This window comes from Xyrauchen texanus, unplaced genomic scaffold (assembly GCF_025860055.1).
Source record: "Xyrauchen texanus isolate HMW12.3.18 unplaced genomic scaffold, RBS_HiC_50CHRs HiC_scaffold_408, whole genome shotgun sequence".
NCBI classification, from domain to species: domain Eukaryota; kingdom Metazoa; phylum Chordata; class Actinopteri; order Cypriniformes; family Catostomidae; genus Xyrauchen; species Xyrauchen texanus.
Window position 1 is genome coordinate 1 of NW_026266376.1, and position 23,141 is coordinate 23,141.

A 23,141-nucleotide genomic window follows, 5' to 3' on the forward strand; every position below is an offset into this window, starting at 1 on the left:
CGGAAAATCCAAGCGCTCGTCGTTCTCACAAAAGGTCATTTTCTATGTCCACCGCCCAATAATTTCATTGCTATCCGCTGTCTACTCGCGAGCGAGCAAACCATGTGTGTGCGCGCACACTCCCAGATCTATAAACTAAACCACAGCATTAGGTTGCTCGATATACTATACAAATCAGCGAGTATCCCGCGTAACAGGGTGAGGATTAAACTCTTCTCAAAAGCGGCCACTGTAAACGGCTCCTCCCAGCGGTTACAGTGAATGGATGAAAATCATTAGCCCCGCCCTTAAAAACAGTTATGTTCACATTTGTTTGACGACTGTTCAGATGACGTATGTCAGTTCTGATTGCACAAATATGATTGTCAATTATTATAAAAAAAAAAAAAAAAGATTGTCAATTATTATTTTGATTTAACTTTTCTTTTTTTTTTTTTAACATCAAGATTTTAGGTGAAATTCAGGCCAATTTTGTGGGACACTTTTGGAATTGTTTACTTTTTCTAGCACTTTTAATTATGATCAAAATGCCACATGACCTGACATTATACCTTTATAGAAAGCTTAGGACATGTCCTACCTTAGTCAAAAGCAAAAATTAAGAATCATAAAAAACTGGGAAGAAGAATACACATTTTTCAATCAATACTGGTAAAGTAGGACACTTGAATTTTCAATGTGGGACACATTTCCCTCTCTTAAAGGAATATTCCAGGTTAAATACAAGTTAAGCTCAGTTGACAGAATTTATGATATAAAGTTGATTACAAAAAATATTAATTTCGACTCAACCCTCCTTTTCTTTAAAACAAGCAAAAATCAAGGTTAAAGTGAGGCACTTACAATGGAAGTGAATGGGGCCAATTTTTGGAGGATTTAAAGGCAGAAATGTGAAGCTTATAATTTTATAAAAGCACTTCTGTTAAAACTCACTCTATTATTTGAGCTGTAAAGTTGTTTAAATCATAGTTTTTTACTGTGTTATGTCGTCATGGCAACAAAGTTGTAAAATTGGCTATAACTTTTCACTTACAATCTATATCTTTGTGTCCTAACTCTGAAAAGGCAGAGTGCAGATTCAGTTTCCCTGTAGAGCAATTTCTGATAGATGGCAGAGTCAGACTTTTGTTTCAATGATTCAGTAGAATGACAGTATGTATTAATTTTGGTCTGGCATTGCCCTGAGTGACCATTATCTTCCCTGCTGTCAGCACAAGATGCTAACTGCATTCAGCACCACCGATCAGCTAGAAACCTTAAATACTGCCAAAGAAAGATCTACTTAACCATATAGTTTAAAGAAAAGAAGATCTCAGGCAGCATTAATTTATGCCCACTGTCCTAATTACAGTGCTATTGACCTTTTGTCTTGTCCTGGCACTGTCTGACATTTGACTCTGTTATTGTATAGTGTGTTTGTGTTCTGCAGCAAAATCAAAATCAGATGCAACCGTGTTAGCCCCACTGACCTATTTAAGTCTATTAATCCTCTGACATGTATTTTAAACATCCACTGACCACAGCCTAATAAAATCCATCATGAATTGTGAAGCTAAGAAAAATAGTATGTGTAGAAATTATTTATTATTGTATTAATCTATACTGTATTTAATGTACAATTGTTTTCTAAATTGTCTTATCTCTTATTCTTTCATTATTATATTTATATTCATCTGTGCTTCACTGTTTATTCAGTTGTTCATCTTTCCTTTGTTTTAGTCAACTTCTATTCCTTTGTGTTATTCAGATCATTGTAATGTCTAAATTTCCCTAGTGAAGTCGTAACTCATAATCTTATTTTAAAACCTGTTATGAAACAGATCCTTCGAAAGGCCTGGGGAATCCTTCGATTTCCTGCGTTCAGATCAGCTCGTACCTGGTCAACCGTGCTGCCTTTCAAAGTATACTCTTTTGACCATGAGTTAATACAAAGGTGTTTGATGCATGTGCACGACTGCTTTGTGACTTTCAGTGCAGTCAATACAATGCAAATGAATGGTGGCCAAAATTTGAAGCTTGAAAAAGCACATGAAGTCAGCATAAAAGTAATCAGTAAGAATCCAGTGGTTAAATCCATGTCTTCAGAAGCGATATGATAAGTGTGGGTATAGCGATCAATATTTAAGTCCTTTTTTATTGTAAATTCTCCTCCCTGCCTAGTAGGTGGCGATATGCACGAAAAATACAACAAAAGAACTCATAGGAGAGAAGAGCGCTTATGGATTACTTTTATGCTGCCTTTATGTGCTTTTGGATTTTCAAAGTTTTGGTCACAATTCACTTGCATTGTATGCACCTACAGAGCTGAGATATTCTTCTAAAAATCTTTGTTTTTGTTCAGCAGAAGAAATAAAAGTCATACACATCTAGGATGGCATGAGTGTGAGTAAATGATGAGAACATTTTGATTTTGGGTGAACTATCCTTTTAAGGATGTCAAGCTACCATCCACCATGAATAATAAAAATACTGCAAAGGGATAGTTCCCCCAAAAATGATAATTCTTTCATCATTTACTCACCCTTATGTTGTTCTAAACACGAGAGACTTTCTTACCTTCATGGAGGAAGATGTAAGGCACAATGTAAGGGTCTGACAACCTCAGCCACCATTTACTTTCATTGTACAGAAAAAGATACAATAAAGGTTAAAGGTGACTGAGACTAAAATTGAGCAAAACATCTCCTTTTGTGTTCTATGGAGGAAATTAAGTCAAACGGGTTTGGAACAACGAGGGTAAGTAAAAGTTACTATCCCTGTAAGTTATTAAGAGCTCTTTTCTTTAGTTTAGCGTCATCTAGTGGCTCTACAATGCCACAACACTAACATGGTATAAATATTTGATTTTACAACATTTACAAGAAACTAATGTACATTCCACACAGGAAGGTGATATTTAAATATATTATTGATATATCATTAATTTAAATATTTATTTGGAGGCCGAGTGTACAACACAATTCTATATGTAATCAAATAATGGAATAATAATAACGGTTTAGGCCTAATTCAAAAGAAAATATAGTATATTATAACATATAAGGGTAATTGACAAATATGGTTGTCTGAGGTGATAAAAATTAGAAATCTTTAAAAAAATCTAATTTAAAACACGTGTGTCAAGATTGTAGAAATGTAATATTTGTGTCCAATATAAGCCATGAATCCATATACAGTACAATATTTGGCTTAATACATTTCTGAAAAATATTTATTCCATTTTCTACACTGTTGTAGAAAATATTATAAATGTTTTTCGGAAATGAATTAAGCCAAATATTGTACTGTATATGGCTTTCAAAATGTAATGAAGTGGAACAATCAATGTAGTATTAAAATACTTTTCTTGCTCCTTGAATACATTTCGAAAAAGTTTTCAAACACATTTTCCAAGGAAAAAAACATTTTCAACCATATCAAGAAGTTTTTTCAGGGCTACACCACATGACCTGAACAAAATATGCCTTTTCATAATAATGTTAAGATTGGATATTTAATAATAATAAAAACTCTCACACAGTCTTGAGGGTCTAAAGTGGTCTTTTGTATGGTTTTTGTCAACATAAACAACAAAAAGTTCCACCTACATGTTGTTTACACCACATGACTTTGATTTAGTGGACAAACTTTTTTAAGTAGGCTATTAATATTTTAAAATGCAATTGTTTCACTGCTTATTTAATTTTTATTGTCTCAGGACAGTTACATTACATGACTTTTTTTTTTTCACTTTAATCCCCATTAAAACATTTTTGCCTTTGAAATCAGAAACTGCTCAGACACAACACAAAATTAATGACAAAATAAAAATGTAAGCAGGGTTATTTTGCATGTAACCTTACAAAAGGGATAGTTCCAGTCCTGGATGCTGATTGGTCAACAACCGTGCTTTATTCATGATAAAACACAGCTCTGACCTCTTCACGGAACTTCTATTTATCACTCCACATCACCCATAACTGACCGTTATTCTTGTTGCTTATCAATACTCTGTTTACAGTTTACTGCAAGAAACTATATTGTCTGGTGGAGATGACATTTAATTATTTTACTTAAAAAGTTTTACATTTTAATGAACATTTGTGTCCTTAATATTTATTTATCTGTGGTAACCGTTTTATAAAAGCAATAAGGCACTCGAGGCTGTGCCATATTGTGTATAGTCACGCTTAGTCACCATTTACCATGGCTTCTCATGCCTTATTGCTTAAATATTGGTCGTAAAGATAAGACACGTTTCCGGATTTAGGACTTAAAATAATGTTTAAAGCATCGACATACTGGGACAGCTCCTTTATAAATACATGCAGTTTGAGGTAATATTTTAATCAGTATTCAGGAGCAGAAACTTCGTTTGAAACATCGCGTTGAGTTCAGCGAGAATCCCATTCGTATTGATCAGACATGAAATATCGCGAGAGTTCAGAAAGCAACCACCTCATACAGTGTGCGATAGAGACAGTGAAGATGGCGGCGCAGGAGACTCAAGCAGTACAGCAGTCGTCCGTCAGCAACGGAGAGGTAAGAATAACCTGATTTATGAATTGTAGACACCAGATCGACGTGGCAAAAAAAAACAGCCCACATATATCTATCGCGATCAGGTGAGTGATTAATTATTTCTTGGTTGTTTTATAAGAAGCAAACTAGATTGCCGGTCTGGGTCAGGTGACCCCTTTAATTCAGCATGCAGTGGGGGAGAAATACTGCCTGAAGTCATGGTGGGGTCCATCGGATAGCCTGGCTTATTTTTATAGGAACTTCCCATTTTTGAAAGTCCGAACATGATGATTGAACTTCGCTCAATTAATGTCATTTAATTAATTCAATCTCTCACACAGGTTGTGTTGGGAAGTCTGCAACCGTAACATGATTTTTGGGCATCATCACGATCGAAAGGATCTTTGATGCCCTGAAACGCTGTCTAGGTGGGCAGCTCACTATGTTATTTCAATGTAGTTTTATGAGCTGATGTCACTGGGATATTGGCTCACGCTGCTTGGCTCATAGCGTCACATGTCAAAGCAGTTTAAAGATGGGAGAATATTGTGGAATCCTTACACTTGTGCCATTGAGGAACAGTTGTGGTGTTTAGTTGTTTAATTTTTATAGCTTATGTTGTGCTGTCAGCTAGGGGTGATCAGTCTTGTTCCTGGAGATCTAATTCTAGCCATTGTTCTGATTTAATTTCTAAAGGAATATGAAAACTTTAATGATATAATTTATATGCGTTTCATTCTAGTTGGACTTAGCATCTGCTGGAAAACAGATGCTTAAAGATTAGAAATGAGAAACATTGGTTTACTATTAGCCTGCTATTGGATTAATTAGCCCTGATAGCAAGGTTAGCTCCACTTATCTGGATTATATCTCCATGGTTACTTATTACATGTGTTATGAAGAACAAATAGTTGTAATGCATCATAACAATTGCTCCGAGTAAGTAACCTTTTTTTCCCCCAAACACATTTGAGCTGTTAAATGTAAACAAAAGGATAACAGTTACTCTGAATTTTTATTATTGTTGTTCACTTTGTCTTCAAGCTTCCCAAGAATGAAAAAAAGTGGTCCGGTGGATGTAGTCTTGTTAAATCAAAGTTAGTCCCGGTTTGGGGTCTTCCTCTTCTAGACAGTCCTTATCATCATCATCATCATCATCTAATAAGGTCAACATCAACCATGCCATCAGAAAACTAAAATGGATTTGAAGCCATCATTTGGGTGCATAGGGTGCATAAATCCTTCTGTCTGGATTTATGACCTAAATCCAGACAGAAGCAATTCCATGCTTTCCCAGACGTTAAAAATATTTCTGTTTGTTATTTACCCTCTTCAGCAGTGTGCAGATCTAATTATTATCCCACGCAAATTGCTTGTACCCAATCAGCAACAAAAGGAACAGGAGCGATGGGAATACAAAACTAGGAGAAAGCTAAGCTGCCTGTTCAGACCTGTATAAGAGGCAATAGTTGCCTCATGGTCTTGTGAAAAATATATTTTCAGCATAATAGCCTTTTCTGGTTAGTTGTTGAAACTGGTCACATTTTGTTTTCATTTGAGTTACTGATGGTCAGACCTTGTCATAGACTTTTCAGTTGCCTTTCTTGGCAAGACTATAAAACATTTTTTTTTTTGGTTGGCGTCCTACCAAGCCCTTGCATGTCATATAGGGATGTTGGGAATATTTGTAATTGTATATTCATAGGGATAGGACAATATATAGATTTTTGAAATTTCACAAACCAAAATAAACAATGAACCATAAATTTGATATTTCAAAATTTGCAAGACTGTCCATGTGATCATAAACTAAATGGCCTTTCAAACATTAAAATCTCCTGTCACTTTTTTCCTACACTTTTAACAGGGTTCGCACAATGTCTTAGAAGTGCTTCAATTTAGCTTTTAGAAATGTAAGTACTGGAATACCTGGAAAATGGCCTTTTGTTTATGGAAATTAAAAGTGAAGATTTCTTACATGTAGAGTGTTATCCATCAAAGAAAAGACCCTGGCACTCCACTTTCATTGAATAATGTGCCTTTTAATATCTTTTGTTCTTAATCACACATAGCACGGATGCAGTAAAGAAACCATGCAACTCTTCTCTCGTTTATGTTCTCTGAGCTGAAAGACACTTGTTGAACTCTTAAAAAGATGGTACTATTTTAGCACTTGTTATACAAATGAATGTAAGCTCAATGTAAACGGAATAATTAAACAGTGACGGCTCATATAATTATTATATATAATATATTCAATGTTATGATCTAATATTAATTGATAGAATGTAGAATTGTCATTTTTACACAATGTTCAGTTATATTGCTTATCCTGCACCTGATCAGCATGAATATAATAATTTTTGAAGGTTTATTTGTTTGGGATCTTTTATTATAGAGAAAAGTAGGCTGTGTGTGAGATTCGTATTTGAATTTTGAATATTTAGATTGTTCACTTAATACACATTATTCACATTATTCTCTGAGAGATTATCATTTGCGTTTTGTGCAGACATTTAAAACAGAAATTTTTTTTTCTGCCATACACTTTAAGTGTTATAATATCTGTATCTCGAATTGAGATAGTAGCGAATCTTGCACCTCATATCTTACATAAAACCAAAGTGTGAGAACCATATTGTCCCATTCCTATATAGTTGAGTAAAGATTTAATTAAGTATACAAATAAAAATTACTATGTAAAGATGGTTATAATATTTGGGCTTCTTTTTTCCTGATGGGTTGGTTAGTTACTAATTGTGTAACCCATACTTCATCTAAAATGAACATACACATTCTTTGAAGATAGTTTGGAAATATCATCCTGTCAAGGGTACAATGGCAATGAACAAGGGTTCCACCATATGAATTTTGTGTACCAATAAATGTTCTGTGCAGGTGAGCAGTAATGGAGCAGCTGCCTCAGGTCAGGTGGCTCAGATGGGTGCAGTTGCCCAGGACCCCCAACAACAACAACAACAACAGCAGCCCAATGCTTGGCAGGTGATTAAAGGTGTTCTCTTCAGGTGAGTACACCACACTGTTTGTTTGTCCAGTGTCCTTATATGTGTTTCAAGAATTCCTGCCCTCCAGTTATTTGACAGTGGTGGTTAGTTTTTGTCCATTTTAAAAATCATGATAACTCAATGTGGATGGCACCCGTCCATCAGATCATATTGCTGCATGACCATTGTTTTTCAACGCAATATGGTTTAATTTGGTAATATTAATGCAGTGTTTTCTGTGGTGGCAAACTGTTAACATGGATTGCCAAATAGTTTTGATATTGTAGCATCCCTAGCTTTAGCCCAGAGAGTTGTAATATCCAGCCAGTGTTGCTCTAAAAAACTTATTAATTACAAACTATAAATTACATCATCAACAGTGTAATTAGATTACTTTTCTAATTACTCTCACTGAAAAGCAATGCATTACTTGTTACTTATTACTTTCTAAAAACCTCAACCAGATTGAAAAATACAAGGATAGGCATGAAACAGTTTATTAATTCTTTCAAATAAATCATATAAAATTAATTATTCATGAATTGGCCAAAGAATTTAAGGGGACAGCATTAAATTAGAAAACATACACTTGTGGCCAAAAGTATGATTTTTTTAAATTAAGAAATTTACAGATTTTGCTGTTTCGGAAGGAAATAGTTTCTTTAAATCATCAACTGATCACAAAGTATAGTCAGGACATTACTGATGTAATAAACAGCACCATCACTATTTGGAAAAAAAAAAAGTTATTTTTGATCAAATCTAGACAGGCTCCATTTCCAGCAGCCTTAACACCATATCCTTGAGTAATCATGCTAATTTAGTACTAGAAAATCACTTGCCATTATATCACAGCTGGAAGCTATTTGGTTTGTTAAATGAAGCTTAACATCATCGTCTTTGTGTTTGTTTTCGAGTTGCCAAAGTATGCAATAGACTGGCATGTCTTAAGGTCAATATTAGGTCAAAAGCTGCAACAAAAAGAACAGCTTTCTCTAGAAACTCATCAGTCAATCATTGTTTTGAGGGATGAAGGCTATACAATGCTTGAAATTGCCCAAAAATGGAAGATTTCATACAAGGGTGTACACTACAGTCTTCAAAGACAAGGCCCAGCTCCAGTTAAACAAAAGGATAAGTACATCAATGTCTCCAGTTTTACATCAACGTCCTCCGCTGACAGCTTCATTGAATTCTACCCATTCAACACCAGTTTCATGTACAACAGTAAAGAGAAGACTCAGGGGTGCAGGCCTTATGGGAAGAATTGCAAAGAAAAAGCCACTTTTGAAACAGAAGACAAAAAGAAAAGGTTTGAGTGGGCAAAGAAACACAGAAATTGGACAACAGATAATTGGAAAAGAGTGTTATGTATCTAAACCTCATTGAGCTTTTGTGGGATCAGCTAGACTGTAAGGTGTGTGAGAAGTGCCCAACAAGACAGCCACATCTATGGCAAGTGCTACAGGAAGTGTGGGGTGAAATGCCACCTGAGTATCTGGACAAACTGACAGCTAGAATGTCAAGGATCTGCAAAGTTGTCATTGCTGTACGTGAAGGATTTTTAAATGAGAACTCTTTGAAGTAGTTTAAGAAGTTCTGAACATTTTATTTCAAATTGTAATAGTAATTTTTCACGTTATTAATGTCCTGACTAAACATTGTGATCAATTGAATGCCACTTTGGTGAATAAAAGTACCAATTTCTTTCCACATTAGACATTCAATTTTGAAATTTTAAATTCACTATTGTTTTATAAACGAATGTTATGTAGTCTATACAGTATTTAACACAATTAGATCAGAAGTAAATAATTAAATTACTGAAAAATTAAGAGTAATAATTTTTTTCAATGAAAAAGTCATTTAATTACAGTAATTCATTACATCAACGCTGTACCCAGCAGATGTTCTCGTGAGGTGAGTTTCACTGAACTGTGCTTTAATGTCAAGGGTTACTTATGCATACTTCTGCAACATAGCAATCTAGAAAATCTTAGAATTGCTGTGTTTTATTCCCCCAGATATTTGAGGTGAACTGATATAGACTGATTTTATGTCTTAATGTTGTTTTCTACTTGTGTCATATTTGATACTATAAGGGAAACAGTGTTACATTGTGAGTTTGGGGATTATGATGCTTTAAGTGGCCCATGAAATCAAAATTGATGTTCTGTGGCTTTTAGTACATTTCAAGTGGCTTCGCAGCCATCTAAACGAACATTTAGTGGATATGCGAATTTTAAATGTTTTGATTGAAAACTTCACTCGTCAAGCCATTTGATGGAGACTTTAAGACTGTTGTATTGACGTCTAATGTAAATCCAGGTGGATGCTGCACACTGGTGGTGGTTGAGGGGAGTCCCCTGTTCACTGAGTAAATCGCTTGGAATGTAGTGTCAGAAAAGTGCTATAAAGTGCTTTGAAAGTTCATTCATTCAAATCTGTTCTCATCTTTGTGTATTCAGGATTTTTATCATCTGGGCTATAAGCAGCTGGTTCCGCAGAGGTCCATCAACTCCAGATCCCAGCACACCTGCTGGAGCTCCACGAGTGCCAAGCCGCAACCTCTTCCCCAAAGACACCCTTATGGTAACAATAACCCACTAACATAAATTTAACTATGATCTGAATTACGATTATCTTTCTTTTATGGTCTGGTCTTTAAAGAAGGTACAGTCACCAAAATGTGTGATCTGGTCTGTTTTCTCAACTTGTTGCAATCTTTGAGTCACATGGTGAAATACAGAGCGCAGTTTAGGGTGTGACAACATGTTTACAAAAGTCATTCTAGAATTCTTACAATGCTCAACTTGTAGAGCGACGGCCAAGGTCACAGCCGAGGTTACATACTAAATGTGATGTCAAAATCCAGCAGATCACTGATTGGTCAGAGAGAATAGTCACTACCAGCATCACCGATTTTCCGATACCACCTGCTAGTTTTAAAGTAGCAACAGCGATCACAGTATAATATGTTCACACGACTTGAGAAAAAAGAAATGGCTGTGCGCAAAACCACGCCATGGTCAATAAACGAGGTGCAGACGGTCCACTCATTAGTGACGAGTGAAACGGAAAAGCCTTGCAGGAAGTGTCTCAGCTGTTGGCTGCGGCTAACACCGGACCTACCAACAGTGTAGGGAAAAGTAAAAAAACTTCAGAACCATCAAGGAAAAGTGGAAGTGGTTCGACCAAATGAATGCTATCTAGACTGGCGAGCAATGGGAGGGAGAGTGCCTTGGACGCAGCCATGATAGAGGATGGTACATTTTGTTACGTTAACTCTATATTCTGCTTGAAAGCTTCACTTTATTTAGTTGAACAGCTACTGGAAATCTTGCTTCTAAAACAACCAGGCCAATTTAACTGTTACACTTGTGTAAAATCACCATGCAACAACTGCTTTAAGCAGCACAATGAGCTAGTAGCTAACAGCTAGCGGTCATATTATTTTTTATGGTCAGTAATGTTTCTGTCGCGTTTAAGATGATCTCACGGCAGTAGAGCCGGCGCAACTATGATGATCAGCCTATAATCCCACCTACATTGAGGTGGCACTAAACTGCAATGGAAAAGCAAGCTTATTAAAGTAAAGTGAGTCGATCTGTAACGTGCAGTGGAAAAGTGCCATTGGATAAAGGCATCTGCTAATTGCATAATTGCTATATAAAAATAATATGGCTCTGAAATATTTCAGTTGTCTCACATATGCAAACCTTTATTATGCTCTCACACTTTTATCTTACATCTACAGTTCACTCTAAATATTCTAAATGGGATATCTAATCTACCACATGAGCAAACCCTAGTGTTGGTGCCTGCTAGTAAGCACTGATAATGTGAATTTCCCCTTTGCCTGTCTGTTCACAGGATCTATATATATATCTCTCTGAGAATGAGATATTTACAGATTTCAACGACACAGAAGCCCTATTCTGGTTCCAGCCAGATCTGGTGTATGGCGACTGGACCACAGGAGACTCAGGGGATGGCTGCTTTGAGCATTACAAAGAATTGAGCCTCTCTGAGGTGGGACTTGAATGCTTTTTCCAAAACAATGTGTATGCGCATTAGCTGGGCTAAAGGTCTGAAACACAGACGTTACACATAGTCCTGATTGGTTTAAAAGAACCGTTGTGTGTGTGTGTGTGTGTGTGTGTGTGTGTGTGTGTGTGTGTGTGTGTGTGTGTGTTTTCAATGATAATCTAATCCTTGTGTTGAGGGACTACTGCTAACCTCTTCTCTTTCTCTGTGAAATAGAGTTTGAAGCAGAACGGTTCTATATATATCCACATTTACTTCACCAAGAGCGGTTTCCACCCAGACCCCAAACGCAAGGGACAGTACCGCAGGCTATCCACTGTTTATGCCACTCGAAGTGAGTTTGCTCTTCATGTTGGTCATGTTGCATTCTCTGACACTCATGTTTTTGTTTGTCACATGTTTGGGTGGTCAGAAGGCCTGTAATAAAACATTTTCAGTAAATGGGTGAACCCGCACAAAAGACTTGAGCATATTCTTAAGGCCTATTTATACATCTGCGTCAAACATACACCGTAGTCTACGCGTAGCTACGGCAGTTATGGCATAGCCTATGCCGTAGCCTGATGTGCATCTCTCCAAATAAGTAACTACGATTTGTGTCCACGCGGACCACGGCTGTTTGAGGTATCCGAGGTAGCATTGCATTTTCCCCAAATGATTTTAAGAACTATTCAGCATATCACTATTTTATTTGGACTCTGGAGCATCAATGCAATGCAGGCAACATGTATGATAAATAATATGTACCTAATCTTTACATGTTCGCATACTTTGATCTCGTTTTTGACAATAATTTAATAAATACTTTCAAATCCACAAATTACATTGCTTTTGCTTATATATAAAATTAATAATTAGCTGTTTAGCTGTGTACTCGCACAACGCCTCGCAAACACAACTATAAATACAAACAATGCTAAGGACAGTAAGCGAATCCTATGGCATGGGTTTGATGCAGAAGTATAAAACGGCCTTTACTTTCTTCCTCTTCAACAGTGCTTAACAAGTACAAGCGGAGAAAGTTCCTCAAGACCAAGAACTTATTGACAGGAGAGACTGAAGCCGATCCAGAAATGATCAAGGTAAGTTTTGATCAACATCTATGTTCTGCATGTAATCTACACACTAAAGAAAGTTCTGAACGAGAATTTAACAGATAGAAATGCATAAACTAAAGGGCGTGGAAGTAGCTGGGTCTGTTTGAAATCAAGCAGGAATACAGTGAATTGGATTTCTGAAAACCCAACTTGGACCCACCTTTTTGAAATTCCAATCTGTCATGTCATTCATTTGTTGATTAAGCATCACATTAACATCACCACATTTGTTTTTCCTCTATTTGCAACTTTCCCAGTGAAATCAATGGATTTGCAGCATTAAATCTAGTGCTGTAGTTTTAAAACTGGAGGGGCTCGGCAATTAAAATCACAAAGTAAAAGATAAATACAATAAAAATGGATTGTATAGATGAAAGTGAATAATACCAAATATTTTCAGCTTTATAGACCGTCCTGTTCATTTTTACAAATATTCTGCCTTTGTAGGTGTGGTATAGCAAGGGAAAAACAATTCAGAAGTTGGAGGAATCAAATTGGATAGCACAGTTACAGGAATACCTTGTTATTTTATCCTTGCAATAAAAATAGCTGTGGTGTTCGGCAATTCAATTGTCTGCACTCCAGTGTTTTTGTTAGCTGGTAATTATTGTTGTTTTGACCGTTAAAACATCCCAATGTCAGACAATGTGTCGTAAAAGGCCGCCATCTCAAATTTTGTCAGGTCTTACTGTCTAAGAGTTTGAAAACCCCTTCTCTAGAGTGTAGATGCCCTGTTGCAAGAAGCTTGTTTGATTCTGAAGTTATGGTTTATTTGTGTGTTCCAAGCGGGCAGAGAGTCACGGGCCTGTGGAGATCATATCTCATTGGCATCCCAACCTCACCATCAACATAGTGGATGATCACACAGCTTGGGTGAAAGGCTCCGTCCCCCCTCCCCTGGACCAGCGTAAGTCCCTGACATACTGACCACATTTTCACAGCCCATCTAAAATCAAGTGATAATTTACTTGGTTAACCATCATCTGTTTCTCTCAGATGTGAAGTTTGATGCAGTGAGTGGAGACTACTACCCTATTGTGTATTTCAATGACTACTGGAACCTACAGAAGGACTACTACCCCATAAATGACACCTTGCAGATTCTGCCACTGCGACTCATCTACTGTCCCCTCTCATTGTGGCGCTGGCAGCTGTATGCTGCTCAGAACGCTCGCTCACCCTGGAATTTCCTGGGAGAGGACACTTACGAGCAGTCAGATGAGGACCAAGATTCTGTTAAGGTCTGCATCGGAATGGAACATCTCCAATTTATAACATTGATAAATCAGTTTATAAAGATGATTACTAGAGGTAGACCGATATATCAGTTTTACTGATTACTCTGTGACTATAGTTGCTTTTTAAAACTATTGGTTATTGGCAAAAATCATGCAGATAGTTGCTGATTGTTTTTATTCCTACAGTATAACAGCAGCATCTAGCAGTGAAATAAAAACAATCACTGACACTTTTTGGGGATTTGTTATATCTAAATATTTCATCACTGATAATATTCATCCATATTTTTATCCTCAATTCAATGCATATTTTGTTATTTTGATTTAGATAAATCAAGTGTTCTAAATTGAAGCGAGATTGTAACCGGTCCTGCTTCACCCGCTCCGAACGGGATTTGAAACGGGAACTCCAGCATGGGAGGCGGGCTAGCTAATGACGAGGCTAAAGGCTACAGCCTCTAGCATCAGTCGCTGGTGCGCGCCTCTTGAGGCCTGGGGAGTTAGGTTTACACACTGCACAACTACCTACAAGCTGGCTCACGTTACACTCAGCCCCCTTAACCTCACTCCCATCCGGGTCACGGCACCACTGTAACCGGTCCTGATCAACCCCCTCTGAACAGGACTCGAACCGGCATGGGAAGCGAATGCTAACGAGGAGGCTAAAGGCTATCAGTCACTAGTGTGCCTCTTGAGCCCAAGGGAGTGAGGTTTACATACTGCACAGCTACCTACCATCTGACTCCCATGACAATAGTATGCAGAGGAACATTTTATTATATAGAAACATGCCCTGCACATACATCAAGCCTCCAAATTTCTTGTGAATTATATATAAAATAAAAAAATCACCTTCTGATTATATTAAATCCTCAATCTGGTAAATATAGACTATAAAAGCATTAAATTATATATGGAGCATTTTAACTCCATAAGGAGTTAATTCTCTGTCATTACAATAGACTGAATCTAGATTTTAGTTAATTTTGGACTCTTTTAGCCTCGACCTGTGCCCATCGTAGTATGGAAAGATTAAAAATGTTACATTCTGTAAATTGATTTTAAAAATCTGCCTATTCTGACCACATTTAGTTATCGGTATTTGCAAAATCCACTATCGGTTGGAATCTAATGATTGCAGTGAAGTGGTTCCTGTGAAAAAAAAAATTGTCACATATGTTTATCAGTGGTTTTAGATCTTAGTTTCTGTTATTTCATAAGTTGAAGGCTGTAGAGTCTAAAAAAAATTTGGATGTTGTTTTGATTTTTGTTTTCATACATGACAATTTTATTTTATTTTAAATTACTTATAAATGTTATTAAGTTATCATAGTAGTCTTCATGTTTTCATAAATTTAAGGGATTTACTGATAAAGAAATTCTGGCCAATACAGATTACAAGATAATTTGTATTCATGTTATAGTCAATAATAGACTCTATGGCCATTATAAATCTATTCTATTACAATAGTAAAAAACAACCTGCTTCCATTATCGGCTGATGATTACAAGGAATTGCGAATATCGACCTATGCTGATATGGTCACCAATATATCATGCATCCCTAATGAATGTATGGAGGCTTTCTGAGCATTCTTGCAGAATAATATTACCATAAATCAGTCTTGGTGTGCTTGATCGGTGGGTTAATTTCATTGTTTCTCTCAACAGGTAGCTTTACTTGAGACCAATCCATATCTCCTTGGCCTGACAATCGTTGTTTCCATCGTCCACAGCATTTTTGAGTTCTTGGCCTTCAAGAATGGTAAATAATAAAATACTTGTTTAGAAATTTAAGATTGTTCTGCTAGTGTCCGAGTTTTGTGGCCCATTTCACCATCTGCTTTTTTTTCTGCAGATATCCAGTTCTGGAACAGTCGTCAATCTCTTGAGGGGCTCTCCGTGCGCTCCATCATATTTGGGGTGTTCCAGTCTCTGGTAGTGCTGTTGTATATCCTGGACAATGAGACCAACTTTGTCGTGCAGGTCAGCGTATTTATCGGACTGCTCATCGACTTCTGGAAGATTACCAAAGTTATGGATGTCAGGGTGAGAGATGCTGGCTAGCATTTTGAGTGACATCTGTCAATTACTGTAAATGGCTGGTATGATTTTAACTTTTCTCCTTTCCTAGTTGGACAGAGAGAACAGGATTGCTGGAATTTTCCCACGGTTGATATTCAAAGACAAGTCCACATATGTGGAGTCTTCAACTAAAATCTATGATGATGTAAGTAGATTTTCATGTGCTAGTTAGTACATGCAGTTTATTGAAAAGTTGTCACCAGTTGAAATTCCCCATACTTTTAAGTGACTAATCTCTGTCTGTTTTCCAGATGGCCTTTAAGTATCTGTCCTGGCTGTTGTACCCTCTCTTTGGGTGCTATGCAGTTTATAGCTTATTATATGTGGAGCACAAAGGCTGGTACTCATGGGTACTTGGTATGCTCTATGGGTTCTTGTTAACCTTTGGTAAGTGTTGGTTCACTTCATATCTTCAGTTTATTATGGCTGCATTCGATTGCATTGCTAATGTTTGCAAAAATGCTTATCGACTTCAAATTGGAAACGTTGAACAGAAATGCTTGAGGAAAAAGTGTAAGGGGGAATTCCATTTTTCACCCCTTGGGGGAAAGCCCTTTAAAGGATTTTCTACAGTAAACATAAACACTAAGAAGAGCAATGTCCACAATTACATGCTGTGTCACGTGTGAAATCTAGATGTTAGACTAAAGGGCATGGATGCATGGCAACACATTAATACTTGATGGATTTTTCAGTTTCTTTGGATTAAGTTGTTGCCATATTTATATGGGGTCATGAGGTTCAGAGTTACAATTCCCTTGAAAAATGCTAATATTACTTTGGTATAATGGTTGTTCACCCAAAATTATGTCTGGTGGTAAAATGGTGTCTAAATTGGGGCCTGGGTAGCTCAGCAAGTAAAGATGCTGACTACCATCTCTTGAGTCACGAGTTCGAATCCAGGGTGTGTTGAGTGACTCCAGCCAGGTCACTAAAGCAATCAAATTGGTTAGGGAGGGTAAAGTCATATGGGATAACCACCTCGAAGTCGCTATAATGTGGTTCACCCTCAGCGGGGCTCGTGGTGAGTTGTGCGTGAATGCGGCAGAGAATATCGTGAAGCCTCCAAAAGCAATATGTCTCTGTGGTAACGCGCTCAGCAAGCCACGTGTTAGATGTGTGGATTGACGGTCTCAGATGTGGAGGCAACCGAGATTCGTCCTCTGCCACCCGGATTGAGAATTGGACATTCCAAATTGGGGAGAAAAGGGGAGAGAGAAGCAAAAAGTGTCTAAATAAATTAAAAAGATAATCAAATGTTGATTGATTTTCAACATAAGTGTATTTGTTTTTTATCAAATTAAATGCTTTTATACGGAACAATCGCACAATCCAAAATACAACATTGGAATTATTTTTGTCAAAAAAACTGCTGTACAACAGAGCATCGCAGATGTGCGATGTTGCTTGAATATAATACAATTACTATTGTTTTATTATTATTATAGGTGGTAGAAGTAGTGGTAGTATTACAGTGAATATTACATAACTATACAGTAGTGATATATTTCTGTCATACTTTTTCCCATTTAACTGGAGCTTTTATTTTGGCAGAAGCTTTCATTTTGGAGTTGTCCTTTACGTTTCTTTGTGTTTTAGATGATAGCTTCTCACCTTCAGAAAAGCAGGTCGTTATGTGACCCAATGTTATTATTAAACTGCAAAATGCTGCTATTTTAATTAAATAAATATGTAGTACATAGTATTAGCGCTTTGCTTACTGTCATCTGCTACAAACAGAGCATGTGACGCTCATGATGTTTTTTTCTGCGTATGAGTCAATGAGCTCCACACATTCACTTTGAAGCTCGCAGCACACACATTGATGAGCCAAAACATTGACCATCTTCCCAATATGCTGTTGGTCCTCTGTTTGCCGCCAAAACAGTGCTGACTTGCTGAGCCATGGACTCTATAAGTCTTCTGAAGGTGCCCTGTGCTATCTGGCACCAAGATATTAGCAGCAGATCCTTCAAGTCTTTTAAGTTGTGTAAGCTGTGGATTGGACCTGTTGGTCAAGCATATCCCACAGATGCCCCGGCCTCTAAATTCCCCAGATCTCAATCAGATTGAGCATCTGTGGGATTTGCTGCTAATATCTTGGTTCCAGAACTCTTCATCGTGTTCCTCAAACAATTCCCAAACAATGCGTGGTGTGGCAGTGCACATTATCCTGCTGAACAAGGTCCCTGCCATCAGGAAATACGATTGCCATGAAGGAGTGTTCCTGGTCTGCAACGATGTTTAGGTAGGTGGCATGTGTCAAATTGGCATCCACATGAATGGCCGGATCCAGTGTTTCCCAGCAGTGTGCTGACTGGGAGCACCCCACAAGCCTTGCTGTTTCAGCGATTCTTTGACCATGTCATTTGACCTTGGCAAAGTCACTCCTGCACATTTGTCCTTCATTCAACACGTTGACTACGAGAACCGATTGTTTGCTTACCACCTAATCTACCTTGACATGTGGCCTTGTTAGGAGATGATCAATGTTATTTGCTTCACCTGTGAGTGGTCAATGTTTTGGTTCATCAGTGTATATCTCGTTAAATCGCAGCCTTTGCAGTTATATAATCTCACTAGGACATTACGTGATTTTAATTTGTGCGTTGAATGTTTATGGAAATGCATTCGGATGTCAGATGGTATTGGTTTTCAGTATCGGAGCATTTTTTATGTGTGGTATCAGACCCAATTCCGATACCAGAATTGGGACATCCCTACACAAAATGTACATTTCTGTCATCATTACTCTCCTTTGTTTTTCAAAATCTGAACTAAGTTACTTAAGCAAAACACTTCCTTCAGTAAATGTGTTTGTGCAGAAAGCAAATGATTTTTACAAGTAGTGTGTACTAACTTTTTTATTTGTTCTATAAAGAAAATAAAAGACAGAAAGAAAACTTCAGTATCTTTTTCTGCTGGATCCCAGGTCATATTGGACTGTCGGGAAATGAGAAAGCAGACATCACCGCTAAAGAAGTCCTTACTCTAGAAAAACTCAGTGTAGTATTCCACCCATAGGCCTAAAACCCTTACTAAACTCATATCTCTAACAAGTGGCAGATGGAATGGGACGAATGTTAAAACAATAAGCTATATGAAGTAAATCCTATTATAACCAATAATCTTCTCTTGAACTTTAAAAATAGACATGATCTAATTGTATATACAAGGTTCTCACCATGTGTATAGCCTTGTTTCTGTCATAGCGCTAAAAATAAATAAACCAAATGTTCTCCTTGAAAAATACTATGTGGTCTGGCATGTTTTAAATGTACATGTATCATATTTCCTAAAGGTTTCATCACCATGACACCACAGCTCTTCATTAACTACAAGATGAAGTCAGTAGCCCATCTTCCCTGGAGGATGCTCACCTACAAGGCCCTGAATACCTTTATAGATGACTTGTTTGCCTTCGTCATCAAGATGCCAATGATGTACAGAATAGGTTGTCTCAGAGATGGTGTGTTTCCCTACTTTTCTCTCAAAATAGTGATTACATTTATTTAACATTTTGGTTGTCATCTATCCTGTGAATTTGGAATGCCTGCTTTGAATTATAGGAGCGAAATAGATGCTGTTCAATGTTACATTGAGTACTTGATGTCTGTACATTATACAGAGCGTGCAAGGCTGCACTGTATAAGTATTCCTCAAACATTCCTGTTTTTTCTAAACCCCAACCAGCTTCATATAAAATAGCCATTGACTTGAGTGATAATGGTCTGCATTCAAAATGTTTCCAACAATGCTGATGTCTTAATATTTGCATTCTGAACCACCATCTATTTGGTTTGACAAGTTTTTGATTGCTTAAAAATTTATTTTGCTGCCTTGCAAGCACTAGTATTTCTTTCAGGAAGTTCAGTTGTACATTTAGCTGTAACTGTTTATTTTCCGAGATGATGTTTTGGTCTTCTCTCCATAGATGTGGTGTTCTTCATCTATCTGTACCAGCGCTGGATTTACAGAGTGGATCCCAACCGTGTCAATGAGTTTGGAACCAGCGGAGTTGACCGAAACAAGGACAGCTCAGACCAGCCAGCAATTGACGACGCAGTCGCTGCCATCACAGATAAATCAGAGGGGGAGAAGAAGAACGATTAACCCCTTTTTAATCCCCACCCTTACCCTCCAGTCTTGCGAAGGTGTATTCAAGCATCTTCAAGGCTGAGTTCATGTTTAATTGTCAGGGAAGGAACTGGATTAATGGTATTACGTTGAAGACTGCAGGAAAAAAAGTTCCTCCGTGTGCAATCCATGGGAAAAAAATAATTCTATTTAATGTAGACTTCGTGAAATAATTTTTTTCAATCTCCCATATTTTTGCAGTCAAAGTGAAGTAAAATGTGATGTACTGTATTGTATATTTTGGGGTTGGTAACACTAATAATTTGAAGGTTTAGGTGGACTGTAATTAATCATATTGGCTGGAGTGAATAGAGCGATTGCAGTACATATATAATTTTTTATACAGTACAAGAGAAAGGAAAAGAGGCCAAATTGAGCCTCGCTGTTCTGATCCTGTGTACTAAGTTCATTTTCATTCCATGTGTGAAGAGGTACCAGGAAACCGTAGTGTAGGACAGAAGAGGCCTGGAAAGACTAGCCAATTCTGTTCAAACGCTACCCATGCGAGACAGACTTTCCACGTTTTTAAAACAATTGATGTTTCAGATTTGAAAAGAAAAAAATAACAGCCTTGTAGGAATTAATATATGATTATATATTAATATTATTAATAACCATGATCATGATTTTTCTTGTTTCTAAGAACCTGAGTTTTCTTTTGTATCCCAGCTTGTAAAACTGAAATTGTGCTAACATCAACATGTCTAGCAATAGCTCAAGTGCCAGTCCTCTTACTGAGAACTTGTTTCATTACATTCACACTCCAAAGCTGGACCACCATGTGTCCAAGTCGGCTCGAGACGGCACAGTCCAAGAATGCTTGAGACAAAATGCCTGGTCCTTTTTTTTTTTTTTTGGTGCCGTAATTCTGAATTGATTGGGCTTTTATTTTGTTACGTTCAAAATTTGATCACTCATGTTTCTAGTAAAGCATAAGTGCAGTTTAAAGCAGAATCTGTTAAGAGTTGTCTTTGTTATTTTGTCTTATCTGCTTTTGACAGACTCCCATACAAAAAAAGAAAACATGAAATATATCAAATGAAAATGATCATGCAAAGATTTCAAAAAGTAAAAACTTCAAATAATGAGAAAGTGTTAAACGTATGTAATGCGTATTCTGCCCTATTGTTTAGCATGTATCTCTTTTGCCTGTGCAGAAAGTTCTGGCACTGCATCTTTTGTTCATATTTAAATATTTATGGTCTACATTATTCATTTACATTTGAGCAATGTGACTGAGCAGAAGAAAAGCTCTGCATTATTTTCTAGAAGCACATTTCATTAGTATAGTGGCATTGTATGAGAACCATTGCCATTAGTTCGATTTGTCTGAGGCAGACTGAATTATTTAGATATTTTGCATGTTTTACAATGAACATGGTTAAAGAATCATGAACATGGGTTAAAGAAGATCAAACTATGGGCAAAGGGGAAACACGTTATTTTCTATGCATACCAGGACAATTTGGAGCCTCAGATGTATAGAGGATTACTTTGCACTGTTATCCATTATCAACAGATTTCAAATCTTGGTAGAGTTTTGGAAGATACATATAATAATTTTATTCTCAAATTCTCTGGTGTGTTGAGCCTTTTCACCAGCTGTATCATATAATAAGACAATAACTTAATCATAATAAACCACTACAACATTGTAAATGCTAATAGATGTAGCATAATAAATCTATTTAGGTGAAGCTAAAGAGAGCAAATGAGCTTGTGACAAACTAAGTGTTTGGTAACGCTTTACAATAATGTTCCATTAGTTAACATGAACTAACAATGAACAATACTTTTACAGCATGTATTAGTCTTGTTTAATGTTAATTTCAACAAAGATGTAATTCACCCCAAAAATTGTTGTCATCATTTACTCACCTGCAAAATGCAAATGAAGATTTTTAGATGAATATCTCATTGCAAGTGAATGATGGCCAGACATTTGAGGCGGGGACTAAAAATAAAATGTTTTTCATTTTGTTTCGTTCTGACCAAAAACTGTTTGTTTTTTGTTTAGTTTAGTTTTTTTCTCGTTCCAGTTCAAAGGTTCTGCAGCCTCCTTTCCAAATGGTTACTGGTTAGAACAAAATAAAAAGACGGTTAACTTTCTTTTTACATTGACAGTACTCTCTGCTAAGAGGTTTTGCAGCATTGCCAGATCTCACAAGAGAAATAAGCCACTTGCCTCACCAAAATAAGCTTTTTGTTTTAAATCAATTAGATTATTTCCAGTGTGGTGTATTTGTCAGTGTTACGACCTCCTTTTAACTGTCTAGGGAAATAAGAGTATGTAACATATAAGTGATCATTTTAACTAAATTAAGAGAATAAAATGAAAAGAAAACAGGTTCAGTTACCGATAACTTCAGGCAGAGACAGATATGGGTTACTGCTAATTATATAATTCTTTCTTTGTAACAAAATCATAGCCATACACCATATATGCAAAAAGTGAAACAAAATATTTACAGAATATGTACAAATAGTAAGACAAAGTCAAACCAGACAAAGGAGTGAAGAAAAATGAACAGGGCTAAAGCAAAGAAATCAACAAAACTTCTACTATCTTACATCTTTTAAGTCTCAAGCTAACAAAGAAAATACAAATCATAAGCATACAGTTAATTAACAGTTTAGTATCGTTTTTATTAAAGATCTGCTTCAGAGTCAAAACCCAGCAGCATTATTGCATCATATCTGACAATAATTCCGTGAAGACCTGGAAACATCTAAGAAAAACTTTTTACCTCTAATAATGTTTTCCTTGTATATGAATTAGACGTGCATGTATATGTAATTATACATAGTTGTTAAAAAGGTCTTCATTCACACCAGACAATTATGCAGAGAAGTGATGAAGCAGATCCCTTCAGGTTCAAAGCACATGTTTATTTTTTTCGGGCAACATTAAATGGTGTAGCTCCAAAAATATACGGTGATAAAACCTTTGGCCTATAGTTTCTGTTACATTAAAAAATGATGGGAACAAAATTAACCCTTTATAACCGGTTACCAGCATTTAAAAATAACAT

General features: G+C 36.7%; 1 protein-coding gene across 1 annotated transcript; it reads left to right on the plus strand.

Annotated features, from left to right (window-relative positions):
- The first annotated feature begins 4,443 nt into the window (after nucleotides 1-4,443).
- On the plus strand, nucleotides 4,444-22,055 carry LOC127642137 (putative lipid scramblase CLPTM1). Its single transcript, XM_052124846.1, has 14 exons — nucleotides 4,444-4,521; nucleotides 7,399-7,526; nucleotides 9,974-10,097; nucleotides 11,379-11,537; nucleotides 11,769-11,886; nucleotides 12,549-12,634; nucleotides 13,436-13,556; nucleotides 13,646-13,890; nucleotides 15,559-15,652; nucleotides 15,746-15,936; nucleotides 16,022-16,117; nucleotides 16,224-16,359; nucleotides 19,274-19,441; nucleotides 19,907-22,055. Exons 1-14 carry the CDS (start codon nucleotides 4,468-4,470, stop codon nucleotides 20,083-20,085), a joined length of 1,899 nt encoding a protein of 632 aa, XP_051980806.1. The 5' UTR covers nucleotides 4,444-4,467; the 3' UTR covers nucleotides 20,086-22,055.
- The last annotated feature ends 1,086 nt before the right edge of the window (nucleotides 22,056-23,141 follow it).

Bases quoted from the DNA above. Each gene is read 5' to 3' on its own strand.
- LOC127642137 (XM_052124846.1), top strand. From the start codon at position 4,468: ATGGCGGCGCAGGAGACTCAAGCAGTACAGCAGTCGTCCGTCAGCAAC. The intron at 16,118-16,223 runs GTAAGTAGATTT...TCTGTTTTCCAG, and splicing joins CAACTAAAATCTATGATGAT to ATGGCCTTTAAGTATCTGTC. The intron at 19,442-19,906 runs GTGTGTTTCCCT...TTCTCTCCATAG, and splicing joins AATAGGTTGTCTCAGAGATG to ATGTGGTGTTCTTCATCTAT.